The sequence below is a fragment of the Trematomus bernacchii genome, unplaced genomic scaffold (assembly GCF_902827165.1).
Source record: "Trematomus bernacchii unplaced genomic scaffold, fTreBer1.1, whole genome shotgun sequence".
Lineage (NCBI taxonomy): Eukaryota > Metazoa > Chordata > Actinopteri > Perciformes > Nototheniidae > Trematomus > Trematomus bernacchii.
This window is the reverse complement of record NW_022988098.1, coordinates 2,145,305-2,170,208: the sequence shown is the minus strand read 5'-3', so window position 1 is coordinate 2,170,208 and position 24,904 is coordinate 2,145,305. Positions and strand designations below refer to the sequence as shown.

General features: G+C 39.8%; 1 protein-coding gene across 1 annotated transcript in view; it reads left to right on the top strand.

The window, feature by feature from the left end:
• Nucleotides 1-23,942, top strand: part of tafa4b (TAFA chemokine like family member 4b) — a 26,825-nt gene extending 2,883 nt beyond the window's left edge. Inside the window, exons 3-5 of the mRNA XM_034121881.1 lie at nt 7,231-7,386; nt 20,685-20,809; nt 23,641-23,942. Of these exons, the coding sequence (XP_033977772.1) occupies nt 7,231-7,386; nt 20,685-20,809; nt 23,641-23,652 (293 nt within the window). The 3' untranslated portion in view covers nt 23,653-23,942. The remainder of the gene's footprint in view (nt 1-7,230; nt 7,387-20,684; nt 20,810-23,640) is intronic.
• Nucleotides 23,943-24,904: the final 962 nt, after the last annotated feature.

The following is a 24,904-nucleotide window of genomic DNA, read 5'->3' as shown; positions in this document are numbered from 1 at the left end:
CATTTGTTTGATTTTATTTCTGGTGATGTACCATGTGCTGCCACATGGTGGCTCTAGAGGTCAAAAAATGCTCCTCTAGAAATAAGTATCATTTTTCAATGTGAGTCTCATTTTCCATTCTCTGAGGCACTTACAGGAAGTCACCTAAAAAACAATCTATAATGGGAATGGACTGAAGGAATGTCAAGTAACACAACAGACATAATATGACTGACAGCTGTCACTTCATTTGCTTTCCTTTAAATATCTGGCTGTATTCTCATGGGAATAAAATATATATAGAAAAAGACACCAAATGTGTTCCTGATCACATTATGGTGTCTCTATATTTTCATTTGACTACCTAAATACAACACAATAAATGTCGCAAAACCAGTTCCTGTCCGTTTGTGTAGTTGCATTTGATCTGCAGATATGAAGTACTGGATACATTTAACATTTAAATACATTTTCAACGTTTACCTTAATTCATTCAAACATTCTGAAAGTCTTACAGGAGGAAGATGAAAGAGTTCAAAAGCAATGGTGAAAATGATGCTGCAACACAAGGTTACATTATACTGAAAATCAAAAGAGAGAAAAGGTGTTAAGAATAAAGCAAGCCACATATATAATACAAATATGAAACCTTTTCAAATACATAAGATCTTTAATGCTTTTCATTTCATCTTCTTCTGTATTTCACAACAATTACTTGGAGCACTTTGTAAGCAGGTCACACAATAAATTGTATTCGCTGTCAAGGTAGCGCTACACAAACAATTATGCACTCCAACCTTAGGTGCTGTTTCTTTTATAAACATCAGGCTTTCTTTGCTGCTGAATTAATTGATTTTGCTTCCACAGCTCTGAGCAACATTATCTTGTATTTTGACAGTGAAATCTTCTTCATATGTCCTTATTCTTTTCTCGTTTGAACACTCGAAATTGGATAATCTGAGACCGGCAGTTTAGTCCCTACCTTTCAGGAGTGTGCTAAAATAATATTGCAACTTTCCACAGCTTGTTATAACATGCGTCAAGCTTTTATTTTTTGGGCTTCCAAAACCAATTCCTTATCCCTGGTTCAAGGTGCGGTTGATCACAAATGATATCTTAAATTCCCAGAAAGACACATTCCTCTATGAGTTCATGAATTGTTAGTGAGACCTTCTGTACTCTGGGCTTCTCAAGTTCACTTTAAGTAGAAGGAAACTTGTTGTAGACACGACTGCGTACATGTGTGCCGTTTATATTTCAGCATTCTGTACGGCACTCCTTGCCTCCTTATCTGAGGCTGATTATAAGATGTCTCCTTAGTGAACAGGTTTTATTGGGGGTAGATTTGTTGGGCAGGAGTACTCGGCCGTACAAGCGACCTGTTATGATAATTAGCATAAAGCCTGCAGGCCTGTTAAACACTGATAATGTCAGGAGGATTGATGGGCTGTGTAGTACCAGGGTGAGCAGGAGATGGAGAAAGGGAGGAGGGGAGGGGAGGAAGGGCGACAAGGGATCTAAAAGGGCAGATGAAGGAAAGACGGATTAGGTGTCAATGGTGTAAGAAGTACTCAGGTCATATACTTTAGTAAAAGTCGCAAAACTATGTTGTTAAAATACCCTGTTACATGTAGAAGTCCTGCTTTGAAAATGTTACACAAGTATTATCAGCAAAATGTACTTAAAGGGGTCCTATTATGATTTTTGTGGCGTTCCTGTATGTGTTTTATAGGTGAATGTAAAAGGTCTGCAAAGGCAACAATGCAAAAGTTCACAGCAGATGGAGTTTCTCTCCCACGCACTCTCCCCCTCCTCTGCCTGAAACGCCTACATTGGACTCCTTTGTTCAGTTTCGTAACATGATGACATCACTATGTAGTACTCCCTGTATTGGCTAGCGCTCCAACACATTGTACATGATAGGCTAAGGGGCGGGACATCTCTAAGCGGTTGACTAATCACAACAGAGCCGGCCAGCTAACCAATCAGAGCAGACTGGGCTCTGGTTTCAGACAGAGGGTGAAAAGAGGTGCTGCAGCACAGGCAGTATGAGAAAAATAAAGAGCTTTTTAAACATTAAAGCATGGAGACATGTCACAGGAGAGGCACACAATTCTGTGAACTGAAAATTAGCATTAAAGGGCTCCTTTAAATAAATAGTGGACTAAAAGTACAATATTTCCGCCAAAATGTTGAAGAGTAGAATTATATGAAGCATGAAATAGAAATACTCAAGTAAAGTACTGGTATGTCAAAAATAGTACTTAAATACAATACTTGAGTAAATGTACTTTATTACATTCCACTTCTGCTAGGTGTAAAAAAAATAGGTTGATTTGTGTAGGATTTGTGAAGATGTCTAGTTTTCCACGTTGTTAAACACATCTTATCACAGTAATCTTTTGAGGCGTACCTGTGTGTTCCGTCAGTGTGTCACCCCCCCCCACCTTGGCAGATTTTCTGAGATCTGGCCCTTCACAGCCGCAGACATGCCTGTCATGTATTGACGGGGGAGAGACACAGCTTTTTGATAAATTGCATGATGCTCCAGCTCGCCTGTGTCTGTCAGAATACATCAATCGCCCGGCTAACCCATCAGTTCAGGGTACCTCGGTTTGTTGCCTGCAACCCCCCCCCCCCGCTACCTCACCTCCCACACCACTCCACCTCCCTTTTGCCTGCTGCGGGAATAAAAGCATTTAGCCATGCTTGAGAAGTCTTTTCATCTCAGCATGTGCTGGGCTCTACTACATTGAGATGGCCGTAACAGAATGGTTTAAAGGCAACATTGAGACATTAGATACACTGTTATTATGCGTATATAGCTGCAGGCTGACTGCTCAACACATGAATCTGAAGCAGATGAGGGGTGAGACGCAGAAGAGGGGGAGAGAACACAAAACTTAGAGTGATTACAGTCGAGCTGCAGCTCTTTTCTGATGTTTCAGACTTCCCAATGTTTTATACTATTTTGATTCAATCTTTTTGGACCCTACGTACATAATGCTGTTCAACCGGGCACAGACCCAAGGGCTCAGAGTGTCCGACGCCCCCTATTACAAACTAGGAAGAGACTCAGAATGACCAAAAAGAAACAATAAACAACTACAAAGAGACGCAAACAAATGCAAAGAGACACAAAAAGACAAAAGAAAAAAATTGTACAACCAAAAATTGAAACCTTAAAGAGATGCTAATGGCTAAAGAGACACAAAAAAACAACTGAATTGGACAACTATAAAGTCTATGCGTCTCGCTCCTATGGAGGCATGGGGGGGTCTGTTGCATGTCGGTTCCCAGGGGCCATCTACCCAGTCAGCTAAACTTCAGCATGTTAGCATTGTCAGTGTTAGCGTGCTGTGATACACACTCTCAGCTGCTGGCCTTCCTTTAGGCTCCTGTTATATTACAAATGTTCCAGCCACATCTTTGTACTAGTATTCTTCATAGATATCAAATGGAAATATGTGTATTATGCATTAAATGTAATTAGATATGCAAATGCTTGCCTCATGTACAAAATAATACACGGCCTTACCTCACCTCCGCTCAGACATTTTATCACCATACGCACACCTGTAACAAGGTCAACAAGAGCTGCAACAAGAGGAGATTACGTTGTTCCATTAAGGAAGAGTTCATTCAGCCAATCTTCATTTTTCTTTGAAAGCTGCACAACAGTGGAACTCAATCCCAGTAACGATTAGAGAACAAAACACCTGCAGTTTATTCAAATCTAATTTAAAAACATGGTTAGTGGAAAATCAGCTCTGTCAACACTGACACAATTTGCACTTTACAACGCTCTGTTTGTACACAATGTGCCTTGACCTGTTGCTATCTGTCTGCTTTGGGAATATGTATTTTTTTTAATGTTTTTATATATGCTTTTATAATATAAGCATCTATGTTGAATGTTGTTTTACTGATTGTAGGCTATTTACCTGTCATTTGAAGTGACATTTTTTTTTAGGATGACTTTCAACATCTGTCCAGGGACTGCAGATGAAAAATAGCCTGTTGGCTAACTCTGGCGCATTTACAGAAATGTTAATCAATGTGCACTGTCCCTGTCAAACAAACAAATAAATAAATTAAAAAGTGATTAACATTACATTATGAAGGCCTTAGAGGAGCATTTGCTATCAGGAAAAGTAAAAGCTTTTCACCTCTTGTTTCTGGTCAACGATAGTGGGTGGGTTTGAGTTTCTTTCTCCTACATAAAATACATTTTGGCAGTAAAACTCCGAATTGCTCTAACCTCTATTGATCGATAACATACCTTGCTTAAGGGTAAAACTCATAGCAATGCTGCTCCTTCAAAGATTTACATTTCTGCGTTGGAAGGGGCCCTAACTTACAAGCTCACAAACTTTTATACACACAGTAAATTATTGCACTTATTGACATTTCCATCTAATTTGACCATATTTTTCACAAAGTATTGTTGGTGTATCATAAATCAACTCTCCTCTGTATGGGGAAAATGCTAGCGTACATTATTAAAGCACAAAAGGCAGTACAATGAAGGTCAAGGAGGCCATTGGTATAAAAGCTAGTGTCTAACTTTTATTACTGCTAACAGCAAGATTCTTTAGACCTGTGTGACTCATAGAAATGTTATTTACAGCAATTCTTTACAGTCAAGTATGCTTGACTTCACTCATGAAGCAGGCAAAACCGCTAACTAAAGTCAATATAGTGAATACATAACATATTTATATACTTTTAAGAGGTGAAATTCAATAACATTCAGAGATCAGATGTTTTATTTAAGATGAAAGTAGCTCACGTCTGAAATGAATAGATTGTTAAGGCTTTAAGATGCTCACTCACACTTTACAGCCTTTTCATCTGCATTGCATGATTTCCTCCTGACATGAATTCCTTATGACTATGAATGAAAAGCTGTTATAATATTTTCTTAAAGAGCACCATGGGCTTTCTTTGTATCATTTAAGCGGCAACTGTAAACCACAAGAAATCCCAAGAAAGGTCCTCCGACATTTCAACATCACATACATTACACCAGCCTGCATTTACCTCATACTGCTTTATACTAGTTCATTAAGATTAAAATGAGCACACAACCCTTGACAACAAAGTGCAGCTGGGTTTATATCCCACTGCTCACACACATCCTCAGAGCTGTATAGTTCTGAAATACAAACAGGTCTGATGGAGGCAATAAAAAGAGGGGACCTGTGAACCGTCTGACCTCATTATGCCAGCAGGAGGCGAGTTGCCGTATGACTCCCCCTCTCTCTCTCTCTCATTCTGCCCACTAACAAGCTGCCTCTTTGTGAGATGGGGTGAAGCCGATTGACCAGTCTTACCCATCTCTGCTCTTACATGGGAACTCATTTTCAGTACAGAGTAATACAAAATGAGGGCACAGGTTGGATGAAAACAAAGGTAATTTGATTGTGTTTGAATGTTTTATTTGCATTGTGGAGCTTTAATTGGGATTAGTACGGTTATCATCAAGGCTGTGCTGATAGCTCTCGCCCTATTGAGTTCGGTTCAATTGTAATATATTCTAGATTTGTATCAGTAGATATTGGCCGTGTGTGTGTGTGTGTGTGTGTGTGTGTGTGTGTGTGTGTGTGTGTGTGTGTGTGTGTGTGTGTGTGTGTGGGTGTGTGTGTGTGTGTATGTGTGTGTGTGTGCAAGGTGGTAATCCGGCAGCTGCTCCGGCCTCAAGAGAGCCAGAGACAGAGGAGTGAGGGAAATGAAAGTGGAGGGATGATAGCGGAGGGGCGCCCTCAGAGAGCCTGGGATCATTGATGGGGCTCTCTGGAGAAGAGAACAAACAAACTTTAAACCAGAAAGGATGAGAGGGGCCATGGCCTGCAGGATGGAAGCCTACAGTGTGTGTGTTATTGTCACTATGCGTGTGTGTTGGTGTCTGCCTGCAAAGCTCATTCAGCTGAGCGTGAACAGTTTTGGAGTCTGGGTAAAGTCACGTACTTAAATGAAATATGGGTTTATGGTACAGTATAACTAAGGTTTTTCCAGCGCTGTAAAGAGGCTTATAGCTAGGTAGTAATGTCGCCAGCAGGGTTTGCTGTGCTCGCGGGGAAACGCTGCCAGAGACTCTCAGGAGTGCACAACAAGCTCTGAGAGGCAAGATAAGGAGGCTGGAATCTGTTCAGAAGCCATAAGCAAAGATTAGATTTACTAAACATTTTCCCCCTGCTTTTGTTGTCGGTGTGTTTTCTGCTTCAGGTGGCCTCAAAATCCCTCCTTCTAAGAGGTACATGGATTCTTAGTAAAATATTAGAATACACATTGTACACACTTCCAAACACATAAGCCTTTCACACATCATCTTCCTATTATCATCATGCGGTTGAGTCTGAACAAGAATAGGTGATGTTAAGATATAAAGGGCTACGTGTGTGTGAGAAAGCATGTTGTGTGTCAGTAACATCACACACACATAAACACACATTTTGCCACAGCTTTTGTTAAGTGTTAACTTTAATATGAGCGCGCCCGGCTTCTGTCCCATTACTGTCAAGAGAGTTTTATTATTAACCAGACCAAAGTCCCCGGGGAAGTGTGAAGGTAATCACGGGAGATTAGATATTGTTTGTGTGTTGGAGGTGTCAGGTGAAAAGCAATTATCCTCATATAAATTATAGCTTTCAGGATTACACTGACAAAAACAGAGAAGAACACACACACACACACACACACACACACACAGATACAATGTGAAATGTGACGCACATGTGCATTTATGTACGTACACATCTATATATACCCAGTGATGGCCAGAACCCATAAAGATTCAAGTGTATCCTACCAGTGGGAAGACTCATAAAATGTTTATGTCTGTTCTTTACTTAGATCAAGTGTTGGTTATGTCTGAAAGGAGTCAAAATAAGTGATTATCTTTTCAACAGCCCCCCCCACTCTGCACACAATGTCTCTGTGTCTAAGTTAATGAGGGCACTGCTCTGAGAATAAAAGCTAAGTATTACTAAAAAGTGTTTACTTATGAATCAAAGAGTGTGAGACTGGAATAAATTGAAGAGTTTATACGAAAGTAAATAATTCAGCGGATTTGCCTAATCCTCAGAGAAGCCGCTGCGGTGTACGTTTGATTGTTATTTGCGGCGCACATTTAGATGAATTCAAATTAGATTTTTCACAGCAACAAACACCAATAAGCCACTATAAAAGCCTATGAATTTCCAGCAAATAACCCCCCCTCACCTCTCTTTTTTTCTCTTTCTCTCTCAGTCTCATACCAGGTGAAGCAGGGGACGTGTGAGGTGGTGGCCCTCCATCGCTGCTGTAATAAGAATAAGATTGAGGAGCGCTCTCAAACCGTCAAGTGTTCCTGTTTCCCCGGACAGGTCGCCGGCACCACCAGAGCCAGACCCTCCTGTGTGGAAGGTAAAAGCTCCAAAGCCCTGTTTCTGTGTGTGTTGTGTGTAAATGTGTATCTTCATAACCCCCCCCAAATGAAAACTCTCTACAATAGACAAATCAATGTAAAAACCGAACTATATACATAGGTTATATACATAAGTGTACAGATGTCTTTAGTATTCCTATGCATGTGGACATGTTTCAATTGGGGGGTGGACCTCACATCCTCTATGGGGGTCAGAGGGCATGCTCACATGCTTCAATGTGGTGCACTTTGAAGGCAAAATGAAGAGACTGGATCTATGGGGTACAACCCTCAAAACCCATAAGAAAAGATCTGTATAAAATGCAATAATCACAAATCAGTAGAATATGGTCATGACATTCCAGGCAATACAAAATAGATGTAACTTGTTTATTTTATTTCTGCTTTTTGTTGAAGGAACAAGGAAAATAACATGTATTTGTCCCGTAGGGCAAAAATGAGCAAATGGGTCATTGTGGTAGGAAATATTAAAAAGCACAGTTTTAAAGAAAGTGCTCAAGAGGGAAAGCCAAATATCATAACATCATTATGCTGTAATGGATGTTCAAAATGTTAAAGTCAAAAACGTCCTTAGTGAGCACAAGGGTTAAAGATATCTGGCCTCTCAGTCAGGACAATATTCAAAGGCATAATGTGTTCTTATGACTCAACCTTTAAAGGTGGGGTAGGTGATTTTGGAGAAACCAGCTCGAGTGCGCTAGAATTTGAAAATACACAACCGGAAAAAATCTGCCACTTCCTTACAGAGCCCCTTCTCCAACACACACGAACGCGCACATGACCAATGAGGGCACGAGATAAGTTTGTGCACAGATGGAAGGCTGACAGGCAGGTAGGCCATCCAGTTATTTTAGCCGGGCCGGCTAAAATGATTGGTCGTGCTTTTTACAGTACTACGGCTTCCACAGATGACATTTTTTAATGGATTTTTTGTCAAAGCACTTAAGATATTCATTGCTATCGGGATGTTAAGAGCATTCCATGGAATATAACAAAAAGTGTATCTCGAGCCGGTTTCTCAAACTTACCTACCCTACCTTTAAGCTAACTATTTAGATTGCTCTGCTAGCTTGCTAACTACATTTCACACACTATACATCGTAGCCGTTGTTCATTTGTATTTCTCTTTTTCCACATTCCCCATGGGGTACAAGTATCCCTAGTTGGGACTCACTTTACAAAAGTAATATGCTCAGGTTAAAAAATGTTCTATAAATATTGTTTCATATCAAGGAATGTTTAGTGTTATATTACACACATTTTCCCACAATCCTTGAGCTTTTCTAATTATCTGAACCTGACTGGAATTCCAGAAAATGCTTTCTATGTGTTGGACTTCATCGCTCCGCTCCACAACATGTTTTAGTAACGATCGACGCACGGCTGAGTCCGACCGGGTCAGAGAGGCTAGAAATGTTTTTAATTATCTTGCATCATTAAATTTGCTACAAGAATCATCTCGCCTGAAACAAATCATTACCCGATTCAGGGCGACATCAATAAATGAGTCGGTTGCAGGAAAGATTAATAGGTTGCACTTTATTTTAAATTGCTGCCAGGTTACATTCCTGTGTGGAAATGGATTTTCTGGTGGCACCAAACAGGAGGACACTGCTCTTGTTCTGGCACAAACAAAGCTAAACCTTTTATAGACGGTTGAAAACATGTGCTGATGGAGAAATGACATTTGACCTTTCTATCCTTCTTAGCAAAGCCTCACAGTACAGAAACCCAAAAGAGGCGAGGCAGTGGGAAGATGAACACATATCAAAAGGAAGGAACAATAACATGTTGTTTAGCACAGTTTTTACTTTGAGACCAAGAACACGTGTCCGCCATGGATGCTGTTTTATGCTATTCTTTTTTGCTTTATGGTAATCCTACTATTAAGCAGAGGTGGGAAGTAGTGGAGTACAAATACGTTGTTACTGTACTTAAGTACATTTTTCTGGTATCAGTACTTTACTCCACTACTTATTTTTTGACGACTTTTTACTTCTTCTTCTTAAATTTTTAACACAAATACCTGTACTTTCTACTTCTTACAAACAGGCACGTTACTTTAGTTTTAATGTGTGTTTGGTGGCATGATCATTATTATTTAGAGTCATTGCGTGCCTATTGATTTGAACACAATCCGTGTATCCTTCATTTCCTGGTCTTCTCTAAAGAAGAGGGACCAATGAAAACATCAGGACTTCTACTTTTACCAGAGTATTCTTAAACACGAGTATCTGTACTTCTACTTGAGTAAAGGATGTGTGTACTTTTGCCATCTCTGCTATTAAGTCCCAGGTAATTAAAAGACTGTTTTAATACACATTGACCGTTTTGAAAAGGGGTTTAAAAGCATGTTTTTGAGATTAAGTTAACCTGTATATGCCCCTCTAGTCCAATATTTCGTCATCTTGTCTCAAGGAGATCATGTGACATGAAAGGTTGAAGCCACTAATGCAGGTAATGGAAGCCCAGACACAGTGTCTCCTTGCCTCCTATTCCCTTGTGTTGAATGAAAGGAGAAGCACATATACGACAGCTGTCACCCAAAACTGCCTCACCTTTAAGACGGGAAATGTAAACTGCATTTTAAAGGCCTGATTTTATTTGGGACAGCATTCCATTTCATATCTAGACGGGTCGCTTGGGTATACGACAGATGGTGATAGAGGAAGCATTTTCTTCTGATCTCTTTTATATGTCAAGATATGAGAAGACATAGGCGTCAGGAAGATGAGCGGCTGCTTTGTGGAAACTAATCTCGATCCAAATAAACAACAATGAAGATCAAAGAACATAACATAATAAGCAATGCTGGACATTTGGGGCTATGACTAAAGTAAAAAGTAGTGATTCTACAGTGTAAAAAAGTCAAGGAAAAGTAGAAAGGTATTACCATTAAAATATACAGTTATATTACACCAGCTACCTCTAGCTGCAGTGCACACTTTATTTTGTTAAATTTACTTTGAGGCAGCAACGTTAAATAAGCCCTCTTTATGGGAATATTAAGTATTTATTAAGTTTTCTATAACTGTGCTTCCCCTAAAAAGCTTACCTTGATTTATATTAATTTCAACTTTCATTTAATTAAATATGTTTCCAGCTTATGTCCTGTTCAAAACCACACTACTAAATATTCTTTAGTATTCATATTTTTTAACAAATGCAAGTTTCTTTAATGGAAAAACACAATCATGGATATCTTTTTTTTGTTATACTTAATGCTAGAGGATACTTTTTGTTACAGTGTTTGATTTGTTTCTTCTTTTTGTGCAAGGAACCACAAATATATGTTTACATCTATACATATTTTATATACAGTTGGTTAACTAGGCCTATAAAATGACATCATAATACATTGGTTAATATGACATTTTACATGAAATATCTAATAATAACAACACCTCATGCTGTCAATTGAATGTTGTGGAATAAAAAGTACAACATTTCCTTCTGTAAAGGATTAGAAGTATAAATTAGCAAATACATGTACCTCTAAGTAGTACTTAGGTACAACAGTTGAGTAAATACCCATTCCTCCATTGGTTCTGGAGAAAAAACGAATGCTCATCATAACATCAAATCATTATGTCGTTCAATACATAATGACTAAACACACATAATATATATTTGGTACAGAAAAACACAAATACACAGTAAATATATATTGTTATACGTGTGTTTGTATCTGCTCATGCTGTGTGTGAGTGTAGCGATGATAGACCGGTGAAAGCTGCGGGTTGTTTTCAGAGACCTTTGTTCCGTCCGTTTGTCTGCTCTGCGAGCTCCTGCCCAGAGAGAAGCAAGCTGTGTCACTAACCCCTATCATCTACAGACGCTCTGCAGACACCACACACACACACACACACACACACACACACACACACACACACACACACACACACACACACACACACACACACACACACACCACACACACACACACACACACACACACACACACACACACACACACACACACACACACACACACACGCGCACACACACACACACACACACACACGGTCCACTCACACTATAATAGCCCCCTACCAAAGTTGTCTCATACGAGCAGAGCCTGTGGATCTCTGAAGCAAACAGGTTCTTCAAACTGTTCAGGTCAGCTGGGGATCCGACACAGAATCGACACTCACACAGAGCTGAATGTCTGATAGAACCACACAAAAAGAGGCTTTGATACGATGTCTGGACAAAAGGTGGAGTTGTGTGCTTTCTCAAACTTTTTTGAACTCAGATTTGCAGTTTTTCGTTTGTTTATTGCCAACAGCGTAGAGTAACAGCACATTATCATGCTAATGCTGCAAATGAGTGTTATGGTAATTATCAAACGCAAAATATGGAAGACAAAACCACACCTTACCTTTCTGCGCTAGCTTTAATGGTTCATTTAACTGACAAAGAAGCATTTTTAGATGTTTTGGATATTTAGCGTAAGTGTGATGTTGCGATAATTCCTCATAAATGTACAGTAGGGCAAAAGTCGAGAGGTATCAAACTGAATAATAGAAACATTGAATATGTTTTTTGTGGGTTTTTTTCCCACTAGAACCAAGTAAATTGGGTACTCAACCATTTTTATTTCATTTGCACCCTAGACTGCACACTTAGTTTTAGTAGTGACTCATTTCATTCCCTTCAGTTGAAACAAGCAATCTCATATGTTTCTATCAGTATGAAGCACGCCTGACTTCCTGTGCTGCAGGCATGTACTTCAAGAGTCCAAACACTTCTCATATTTAGTATCACATCTGTCCGTACAGCACTTTCTATCCCTGTGTGTTGCTATTCCTGCGTGCGGCCAGTAGACGGTGCTTTTCCCATTCAAATGACTCCGTCACAAACAAACCTTCCACATCATTTCAGCACTATTTTCCCTCAATAAAAAGTAGATTTGTTGTTTAACCTCTTTGATGAGTTCCTAGATGGGAACAATTGCTTGATAATGATAAAATCAGGCAACCATAGCAAAGATGATTGGCTTTGTAATGAAAGCTGGGATAAATAAGGAATCATGTGAAGCCTTGCTAACCTCTCACAATAGGCATTGCCCCGATGCTCTGCTTTTGTTTGTTCACTTCTCCTTAAAGACGTGGTGTACTTTGCTTAGAGGAAGGAATAGCACTGACGAGAAGCTAATAGACTGCTTTTTACTGCTTTACTGAAATTCATTCAATGATAAAATCGTTTTAATGGCTTTAATCACTTTTTCTCCCTTTCAACATCACACCCGCCCACAACCAGCTCATTTTCTCCACCACACGTAGTATGAGGTTTTCTAATTTCCTATTCAGATCTCACCTCCGAGTCTCACCACCTCTCACTTCTAAATCCAGTTCTTAGCAGCACTTAACTCATGAGTCATGCTTGACCTCTGAGTTCACAGATACAAAGGATCTCACCTCATCCAACACTGTTATGCATGCATGTACATATATACATGCAGCTCTCACCTTTTAGGCTGCAGCGCTTGATGGAAGGAGACACACCGTCTCAGCTGCCGGGCTTTGTGGGAAAGCCACAGTGTAAATGGAGATACATTATTAATGCTGGCTGAAAGAGGAGTAAATGGCAGCAGGTCCCATTACTGGCTGCTGCAGCACCATTACTGTGAGAACTAACTTTTACAAGCAAACTCCATTCCTCTTATATTCGTTCACCTGAGTTTTAATCATGTCACCCATCTTTTTACGATTAGATCAGTGATGCTGTGCGTGAATGAAGAGTCAGTGGTGTCCGTAGTAAGAGGATTTGGAAACACTAGAGTGTGAAGAGTTTTGAGAGGGAGAATGAATAATAGCTCTTAGATAGAGGTCAAGAGGTTTATCCGTTTTTAAGAATACTTTACAGCAGAGGATTTCAAAGCGTGAGGCGGGCCTCCCCACAAAGCACATCAGTTATTTAAAAGCAGATCACATAGAATCACCTAAATGTGTGATTTGGTTTAAGAGATGCTTCAGAAATGCAGTGTTTTACCGTTTCTACCACACTTCTAGATTCAATAAATAATAAATGCTTTAGGACAGACCTTTTGTATGATTTTGATGTATTCTGAAATATGTCAAAGAGCAATACCCTGCTATCTTCACTTTAAAAGCCCCTTCTCTACAGAGGCAATACACTGCGTCCACTTGTGTGTCTGCGTCTCATCGATTTCAATTTGGAGACACATTTCGGAGAAAAATCTATTTTGTCTGAGTGCAAACAAAATGTTTGTTCAATAGCATTCAGGATAAATAAAATGTTCTTGGTCTTTCTGTCACATTTAGTTAAGTTCACACGGCAGGTTCAAAATCTGTTGAATTGTTTTCACTTCTATGGGTATAAAGAATCGGTGCAAAGTCTATAAAGAAAAAGAAAGTGTTCACTGGTTGAAAGAAAACTTTGACTAGTAATTATCAGTACTCGGAATTTATAAAATACTTAGAGGAAATCTGTATTAAATTGTTAAAGTAGTCCTTTATGTTGTATGACACCTTTACAGAGTCATATAATTAACCATGTACTGTAGGAGCATTTGTAGCTAATACGCGCAGAGCTAACTGGAAGCGCTTCATGAATTGCCTGGTCGTTTAACCTTTATCAAAGTGTCACATTCAATAAACCCGTATGCATTTGTCTGCAAAGTAGTGAATGCAACCATAAAACGAATATGGCGTGGCTCAAAATGCGCAAGTTTTTTCCTTTAAAATCGGAGTAAACACAGTTAAATGCAATGGAGAAACACAATTTCACTATCAATACCTTAGAACTAAGAGTACAGAAAGATTGTTCACTGAAAGTAACATGCTAGCTCTTTCTGATTATCATTATAAAAGGATTTTAAATGTTTCCACTGACATTAAAGTGTGTGTTTTAGAGCACAGCGACCTTATAATAACAGTGGATTTATTTGGTGTTATTTTCTGAACTCTGCGTCAGACAAACTAGTTTTATCCTGGGCGAAGAAATCTAGTTTTGCCACACATCAACCTGCTGTTGTTTACCGTCATATCTGCTTTATAGTGTCAGCTTTTGTCTCTGAAACTGTTCCTTGTCTAACTTTTTTTCCGCCCAATTTTGTTCACTCTGCTTTCCACTTGTGTTTTCTCGTCATGCATACCTGGCTGTGCTGGCATGGCAGCGTGAGGCCTGGCAACAGAGATACAGTGTGTTAGTAAATCATTGTAGAAAGAGATGGATGCCTCTCTCCAACTGCTTCTGCACTCCAGGATCACTGAGCGGAACAGTTACAATGCCTGAGGGTATCCATACCTCTGGGTCCTCCCCCAACTTCTTGTTTGTGTGTGTGTGTGTGTGTGTGTGTGTGTGTGTGTGTGTGTGTGTGTGTGTGTGTGTGTGTGTGTGTGTGTGTGTGTGTGTGTGTGTGTGTGTGTGTGTGTGTGTGTGTGTGTGTGTGTGTGTGTGTGTGTGTGTGTGTGTGTGTGTGTGTGTGTTTACGTTCATCATATTCCCTTTAAATAATAATGACCTGGGAGCAAGGGCATGGGACTTCTTGTGATTGTGCTCCTTTGCCTGACACTTCGGGGACTGCATTCATGTACACACACACACACACACACACACACACACCAAAAAAACACACAAAGGCATTTTAGCAAAACAGGCACGCACACAAATGCTGATGCACACACACACACACACACACACACACACACACACACACACACACACACACACACACACACACACACACACACACACACACACACACACACACACACACACACACACACACACACACACACACACACACACACACTCCAATGCAAAGCAAAAGTAAACTCCTTATCACGCTTTAAGCTGCTCCATAGAGTGAGTGCAGGTGGAGCCTTCGTGAAGTATTAATGGGCACTCTAACAGACGCACGCCTGAGTGCACATATTGTATTAGTGCGCCCTCCTTACATCAAACAGGCTACATCTGAATGATACAATGTGATATGCAGTCAGTGAATTTGCTTTTTTTGTTATATATATCAAAGGCTCATTTAATATTCTTTATCATGTGGGTTAACATGAAAGGGTGAGAGGTGAAGGGTTTCCCTTTGAACTGAAGCGTAGTAGGTGGTACGTTCAATTACATCCGATGAGATATACGCTTTCCGTGTCTTTGTTGGATGGAACAGCGAGTCGGTTGATCTGACGTCACGTTTCCTGCCTTAGTGTGTTTTAAAAAAAGGGTATTTTTACTGAAACCATTATCTTTCTTTCATGAACAATGATTTTGTGTGTGCAATCCAGGGAAGGTCAATCAAACAAGTGTTAGGTTGTTTTAATAAAATATATCAATATCCTAAATATTGTTGTTTTTTTTAAACCATTTTGCAAACAAGAGATTTTTAATTATACAATAAATAATTTAAATACATATAAAAAAATGCTTTTATCTGTTTTTGAAAAGGATATCTCTCGATTAAATATTATCATTGACAAAGCGTGAGATAGACCAGATTGATTAAAGTAGGCTCTTTGTTTTCCCAGGAGAATACTAATGTTATTTTAGCATGAACCCTCCTAAAGAAATGTTTAATATTAACTTCAATGTGTTTGCATGGGGGAAGAATAAGCACATGTTAAACACCTAAATTAGTGGATCAGATCACTTAAAGTGCTAAAAACAAAGCATTGCATACAGAAAAGAAAAATACTAACTTGGCTAATACTTTTCCTGTGACTAATACGTCACAGGATCCTTGTTGCATAAATCATGTGTTCATTTAAAGTCGACATGAGGATGAGTGGACCTGCAATTTCAACTTTGTCCACTTGATGTCACAAACATTACAATGACAATTCAGAGGCTGAGCTCGGGTGAAGGCTCATCCGACTGACATCCTCACATACACACACACACACACACACACACACACACACACACACACACACACACACACACACACACACACACACACACACACACACACACACACACACACACACACACACACACACACGCACACACACACACACACACACACACACACACACACACGGACTAAAATAAAAGCTGTGACCGCAACAGGCATCACAATGAATGACATTTATCACGGGTGTGTTGGATTGACGCTCTCAGTAGGAGGAGAGAAGCTGCAGGCGGCCCTGTGGCGTGAAACCTCTGCAGAACCTATTTAGAGAACCCCAGAGATCAGACACACGACCTGGGGAATCAGCCCCAGTCCCCCTTGTGTTCTCTCATCACCTGCACTTTAGCAAAGCACTGTCTAGACGTTCGCCCTGAGCTGATCCCGCTCTGAAACTTTGCGAGAGAACTTAAAAGTGAGTCATTTCGAGCGCAGATTCTATTGTAATGAGCTGATAACTGTGATGAAATGTACGCCTCAGCGGTAAACCTTTTTTTAATTAGCATTTGTACCTTTGGTGAATATAAATGTAGAATCTTAATGAGACTGATGCAATTCGAGTAGGTAGGCTGAGAGGTACTTATACACTTCTTTTTCTTGGAGAATATCTGTCTATTTCAAGAACCTGGCAACGGCTTTTTTAGCTTGTTGAGTGTTTAAGTGGACATTTCATAGGGAGAGTGTTGATCCGTCAATGTCTACTTAGATCAATCATTTTAAAAGCAACTGAGCCAATATTGCCTTTCAAGGGTTGTCTGCTCTTCAAGACTCTGCAATGTGACTGTGAATATTAAACAACTTGAGTATATGAATCATGACAAAGTGTTGGTGAGATGGAGCAGTCAATTGATGAATTAAATATTCTATATTTTTGGGAAATATGAGTTGGTTTATAGCTTATAGCATAGGTTAGCATAAATACCAGACACAGTGAGACACAGCTCGTTCTGTCCAAAGGTAACGTCCCTTAAGCTCCCTTTATTACACGCTACATCTAGTTCGTTGACTCGTACAAATAAAAGTGTCGAAACAGGAGGTTGTGGTTTAACCGAGGATGTGTGTCAAGTGAACCCAAAAAAGGCTAATTTGAACACCTTGGTTTTGTATGAATTAACAAACTAAATATGACGTGTTGATAAATGAACTGCTGGTAAGAGGACGAAAAAGTAGAGAATGGAATCAGTTTTCTAACGTAACTCTTGGCAAGGAAGCAAGGAAGCAAGGAAGCAAGGAAGCAAAGAAGCGTATTTTCTCCAAAATGTTGAACTATTCTTTTAAAGTGGAATTTAGGGTATCTATCCACAGTGGGAGCTCATGGAGAGTTTAATATTTAGAGATGTGTTTTTCTCACAGCATGGTTCTCACATTGGTTCTCACAGGAAAGTGATAAAGCTACAAATGATGATGATTTTGTAAATTATTATGCATTAATGTAGACGAGTAAACCACTCAACCGCATATGAAGGAGTTTGAATAAGCACATCCATAGACATCTACAGTTGTAAAAGGCATTATACACATTAAGGCAGCAGTAAATGAAATGCAAAAACATCATGTTTAACAGTTAAACAATAGTTTACTGCAAAATGAGCATTTATATACTTTTTGTTAAAGGTACCATATAGTTATAAGTGAGATTTCTATGTCTTTTGTATTATAAGCAGTTCTATGGCCATATAAATACTGTACAAGTGTCTAAAGAAATACGCACTGCTTTTGTTCAGAAACGTTGCCTTTGTAAAAGCTGTCAACACCTCCTTCCTAAGGTTATCACAACTAAACATTTATAGGTAGAAAGTAATAGTCCTTACTGGCATTCCCCAATGGCAATGACTAAGAAGCGACACTGCAAGCGAAGATGCAGAAGGCATGGAACAAGTGACCAAAATGAGCAGACTCTTTAAAACTGGGCGTTTCAGAACAAGGTTAAAAGCAGGTATATTTAGACAGACATTATGAGAACATCTGTGTTAATAGAAACCCAAAATGCAAGTGTGAACTCAAAATGAGTTCCTTTAGGTGAGGTTAGGTGAGGTTTTGAATGCAGGTCTTTAACTTGTAGGCAAGTATCAGTCTACACAGATACTCTGTAGGGCGTCAGAGAAAAGACGTGAAGATCTCAGAATGAAATACTGCACACACTAAGTACCTCTGTAATCTGTTTATCATTGACCTGTTGAGACCCGTCTGTGAGTGCTGTCTAACATCTGAACTATCCATGACACCACAAGCCTCGTACTGGCTCCTGTGCATTTCCTGACATGACAGACAGGTGCTTCTGTGTCGCTTCGCCCCGCCCCCCCTCCCAGTGCAGCATGAGATAAGCTGCAGGGAACGCTAACTCCATAATAGCACTTAGAGGCCATGGCCATTAGCTCTAAATAACACTCTTGCCGTGCAAAGCACCGTCGTCGACACCATAATGGCCACATTAACGAGCATTACACAGCCATTGGTTTTTAGAACCGCTTACTGCCACTGAGCTCATGCATCATAACAGCGTGTTCTACACTACGCCCCATGATAGCTGAGCATTTTTTTTTTGTGTTGACTTGGTAATTTGGCTTCCATTTTCTCCCCTGCTTGTCTTCCTTTTCTCCGTTGTTGCTGCTTATTTTCCGCTCTGCTTCCAATTGTTACTCACCTTCTCTCTGTTCTATTTGTTTAATCTGTTCCTTTCCCTGTTGGACTCGCTGATAGTCATCGTCAAACTGCGCCGATATCCTCCCCACCCTTCATTCTCTGCCTCTCTCACTTCCCCTCGCTGCTCATATCAACACTACGGAGATATATTTTCGGTGAACACATATTATTTTGCTTTGTCTCCTTCCTTCTCCCTCTTGCCTCACAGTGTTTTCTTCCGACGTGATGCTTGAGAGGATCTGCCCATGTTCTTTTTCATTATGCAGATGAAAGCACATTTTCCTGCCAAAACCATCTCATCTCCTTCCATAGTTGGAAACAATAGTCACTAGAGATCAAAATAACTTTCTAAACAACATCAATCCACTAGTTTAATGAAGTAAATGGACATATGGGGTGCACTCCTTTTATCCGTCCCTGCGTCCACACTTGAGACGAGCGCATGGCTGGGTGCTGAGTTAGGAGAGAGGCAATTGAGTTATTCTCAGCTGTCAGGCTGTCTCCTGTCTAGACACTGGGTCAGATGATCCGGAAGATTTGAGTGTCAGCTGCTTAAACACGAGAAAACTTTGGGATTCAACACGGGATTAACTATATCAGGCCAAGTTCTGAAACCGTGTTCAATTCAACTTTTTGCTCATAGATATACAGCAAATCATCAGAAGAACAGAGGAGCCTTTTCTTATCTTGAATTGAACAGAGTGTATGAGAGCTAAGTTTCAGAAAGGAGTTTAAAGCCTGCAAAAGTTAAACAGTAAATAGAAATGAGCAACTCTTGTCTCAAATACTCCAGAGAAGACTGTTTTATTTGATAGCATTGCTTCATCCTAATCCCGTTCTTACTCTCTGTATTATGCAATTGGAATAATACTCATTGGCTAATTGGCTAAATGTGCTTTGTGTTTAGCTGATTATACGAGAAACAAAACGGAAGTTAGGCAATAAAAGCTGTCATTTCATTTAAATGATAAAAAGTCCCTCATACATCTGCAAAAACGCCCAAATGAACCTCTCAATCTTCAATATCAGCACAAGTACAGCACATCTTTCCGGCTGTATCCAGTATAGTCGAAGGACTTGTATTAGTCATTGCTTCCTAGGTACGACAGAAACATCTTATCTCATATTTCCTCAGTCATATGTTTTTTCATTCTTTCCCCTGCGGCTGCCAGACTTACCCCTTTCACAGGTTTTAAGATCCCATGTTGAGGGATTACATTAATCTGATTAAAATGAAAAAAAGGTAACAGCTACACATTTAAGCTTTTCACAGTAATCATATTATAGATGAAAAACACACAACTGCTCAGAGAGACTGGTGGTTCAAACATGACGACAGTATGTGTCACAGGTGCTGTCCATGGAGCTGATCCCACTGAAGTCCCAGCTGCAGGATCAGCTCCATGGACAGCGCTCATGGCATTTCCATCGTGAAACTACGCTGTGGGCGCCGTTATTTTGAGCTATAACAATGTGGGTATTAGGTCTATTACAGTACAGTATGTTTGAGTTATTTAGGAGGTAATGGTTGGTGTGTTTTTGTTGCAAATGCCACCCTATTATTGACTTATTGTATTTTTGTATTTTATTATATGTGTTGGATTGTTGGAGGAGCTCAGGTCATAAGATTTGAATTGCCATTTCTACACTATAGCCTTGTGCATATGACAATAAAACCTTTGAATCTTGAATCTTTTGCCATTAATTCAGAGCTGTTCATCATCACTGGCTCTCTTTCTCTTCCGGCTCTAGCCTCCATTGTGGCCCAGAAGTGGTGGTGCCAGATGCATCCCTGTATGGACGGAGAGGAGTGTAAAGTCCTGCCTGACCTGACCGGCTGGTCCTGCAGCACCGGCAACAAAGTCAAAACCACCAAGGTGAGAGAAACACCTGTGTTTGTTTGTATTTTTTATGCATTTGTAAGTTCGGGCCTTCTTGCTTGTGTCTCTCTTTACCTCCATTTGTTTAAGTCAGTGGCTATTAACCAAGTTGGTCTAAAGGTACCCCAAAGCACTGTCAGATGTATTCATATTCCCCTTCATAGATGATCATTCATCATATATCAATGGATATTGTTAAGTAATTCCTTACAATTTAATGGTGAATATTTAGGTTTGTTTGGTCATGAAATACTACTATTACTACTAAAACTATAAGGAAACCATTTCATAACTTCAAGCAAACTGTTCAAATGTATATTCACAGTTACTTTTAGACAAATATTTGAACAGTTTATCAGTTAATGTTGATGTTAATGTTGCCAAATCTTAGCTAGCTATTTCAGCAATTCTTTTCAATAATCTTAGCTAGTTTCTTTCAACTGTTTTTCAACTAACTTGAGCCTACTCTTAGCTACCGTTATCAACCAATAATCAACTACTGTAACCCACTTTAGGCTAACTATTTCAAACATTTGACCAATACTCTTTGCTAAATTGGTTCACCGTGTGTCAATTATATTAGCCTACCTTTAGCTACTTATCTTTCGATTTCTTTAACTAATATCTTAAACTATTTAAAGTCTTTCTGTATGACTTGAATCCAATTGTTTGACATTTTAAATCAGTACTTTTAGCTCACTACTACAACCACATTACATTACATATTCTAACCATGAACACTTATGAACTACCTATATAAATAAACTTGACTTGCCTTACAGCTTATCATTTGAACTGTCACCATTGGTACTTCTGCTTACTACCTGTTTAAAGTTGTTGTGGTCGCTTGATACGTTTCCCCTCCATCCTACCTGCAATATGTTGTGTTCAGGTGTTAAAGTTGACTTAATGTTAATATGAGTCTTATAAAACATTCCCTTTAACGTCACTAATATTTGATGTAGCTCAAACTGACCTTCATCTTCAATTTAATTGATTTTTTCTTTCCTTTGAAACATGGTGCGTCAATAAGGACGGTAAACAAACTTTCAACTGGATGCCTCGCATCGCCTATTAAAAATGACAGCATTTGAAAAGGGAAAACTCAGAGGTGCATACAAAGTCATTGAAAGATAATCTCATAAAGGAAGGTTGTTTCCATCTTCAACATGTCCACAAATTATTCATCCACTTCTAACACTAATTTCAAACGTAAACAACAAATTACAATGAAACTGATACACAGCTAATCAGAGCAAGCTCTCCCCATAGAGACGTTTTAGTTAATCTGCTGTACTGTATCTCCTCGGGCGGGGGTGACAAAAAGCGAATGGAGGAAACACAGGACCCCCGTACCCTCTGCACCACAGACGGCCACTGTGTGATGCCATGTAAACTGACGCTATTCAGACGAGATAAATTGATTTAAATGAGAGTCCTTCATGGCCCGTTGTCAGCTGTTGATGTGTGAAAGTTAATTTGCGGGACTGACGACCCGTGTGTGTGTGTGTGTGTGTGTGTGTGTGTGTGTGTGTGTGTGTGTGTGTGTGTGTGTGTGTGTGTGCGTGCACGTGCCAGAGTGCTCTGTTGTGGGATAGAACAGGTGCAGTTTATGTACAGGTGAAGTATAAAAAAAAGAAACAATTGAGGAGGAAGCATCGCAAACGCCATAAGAGTAATTACTCGAGAGATGGTATAACAGCACAACATCTGTTGCATTCATTAGAATGCATTATGGCGGGGGTCTTCCACGGGGGCCTAACAATTAAGAGTCATAATTAAATTGGCGAGTGGGGTAGACTGAGGAACAGAGGCTCCGTCACAGGCACTGCAATTAATGACCCTGGGTCTAACACCAACTCTGGGACCCGTAGGTGCAATTATCCCCATTCTGTTGCATCATGTCTTCTTCTTCTTCTCCTCCTCCATCTTTTTTTTCTTTCTTCTTCTTATACCCTTTCTTTCTGTTTTGTCTCACCCACTCTCTCTGACTAGCCGATCAGCTACGAGAAAAAAAAGGAGCCGATGGCGGACTACGTCGGTGGACAATAATTGTGCATTTGCAAGGTGCTTTGGGACCGGGGAGCAGTTACTTGGAGACTTGATGGCAGATGTCACTGAAGATGTTTGCAATGAGCCATCGATTCCCTGGCAACTGCATGGCCCTGCTCCCTCTGTGTCCGTCTCCTTTATCCTGCGTCTCTCTTTTGTACCCATGACCTCCTTTTACCATCTCAGCATCCTATTCACCGATGATCTGTGTCCGTTCATCTCTTTCACTCCCACACAGCGTAGGTGGTGTGCTATGGAACCATGCATAGATTGCCTGACTGAGAAACCAGAGCGCTGTTAAAGAAAGAGAAAGCTTCATATGTGTGGCTCAATGGAAAAACATTTACAATATTCTCAGGACTAAGACTGTATTTTCTCAACATATTAGCATGTGTCTTTATTATGAATTCACACTGGATGAGGTTTGTTGACGGTAAACAAGCTCTGTACATCTTCAATTATACGCCTTCCAGACTAAGTGTAAACAGACCATTACAGCTCGGAGACATGTGAAATCCAGCTTCTGTTGCGACACTGTTACTCCTGGCAATCAGTCAGCCGGCCAGACTGCAAACAAACAATTCAAATCGAATGAAAATGACACAGAGACAAAAAATGGAGAGGAAAATAGTTTTATGTTGAATATTCTCCTGACCTCTGATTGACTCTTCCTAAAGGAAACATTCATTCAGGAAGGGCGAAGTCACTCTGTGTAATTACATGTCTCACTGACATTGATCCTCCTGTCTTATCTGCGGTATTGTTTTTTTTTTTAGGTCACACGATAGCAAGAGAGCCGCAGAGCCACGAGGAAACCTGAAACTCTCCATGTGGAAAGGATGGATGACTCACACACATTTACTGTACGATGGGGAACATATCAAGGAAAGGACAACTGTCAGACCATCCATCACATAACAATGGGATAAAATGTACTCATCACAAACAATGTACACATGGAGCCACACACAGCAGTATGCTGCTTGTCGAGACCAATGGACTACAATCATGGACACCCAGGGTAAATCTGGACACAAATGGACTCTTATTTTCCAGTAATGGACAAAATGTGGACTGATAAAAAAAAAGGGTGATAAAGCATTTCAAAGTATATATTTCAACAAAGCATTTATGGATGAGTGAGACATGAGAAGTGAAAGCTGTGCTCTGAGTGCTGCTGGATACGCTCCAGACGTGTTGCTAATGTCTTTTACTGGAGACAGTGGAGATGATTTGGGAGAAATTAGAGAGATAGCAGCTCATAACTAGCAAATAGCAAATTAGCATCAAATTGCTCTTGTGGGTCAAGTGACTACCATAAAGACTGTTTTGCGGGAGTCATTTTGCAGTTCTAATTAGGAATTGCAGTGTAGGATCATAACAACATATTAAAAATTCATGTAAGATATTTGCACTAGTTGAAAACCATTTGGGAATGTTTTGTTTTTCTAGATATCTCCCATCTTTTGCTGTGGATGTCACATGAAATTGAAGGTGAGCATTTTGTAAAATGTCCGACAGTTGAAGTAGATAAATATAAAGTATATATCTTGCCCCATTATTCCTGAGTAGTTATTGGTTAAAAATGGCTGCGACTATGGAGCCTCATTTACATGCAGCTTGGTACAATATGAACTAGGAAAGCGTGATTCATCCGTCTCACTTTTGTCCAGAAGCATTTCCAAGCTCCGCCTTCAAAGTTATATATCTTTGATCTATTATATATTCAGTCTGTGACATCTCTTATGTTAACTGTTAAAAAGGAGGCCCATAAAATGTTGAAACAAGAAGGACGAGTTGTCTTCATGTTGTTATTTCTCTTTGTTAGGAGTGCTTTCTTTCTCTCCCCAAAAGTGCAGGTTCTTAAATACACAACAAAGGTATGAATAGGGGTCTTTTTAAACTATCTTTATTTTATGTTTTTGTGTGCACATTGCCCATTGATTGGACCTGGACCTCCCTCCACATCAATGCTTCAGTGAGATATACTGAAATAATTGCCGTCGATAATGGCGGTTCAACCCTTTGCAAACATGTTTT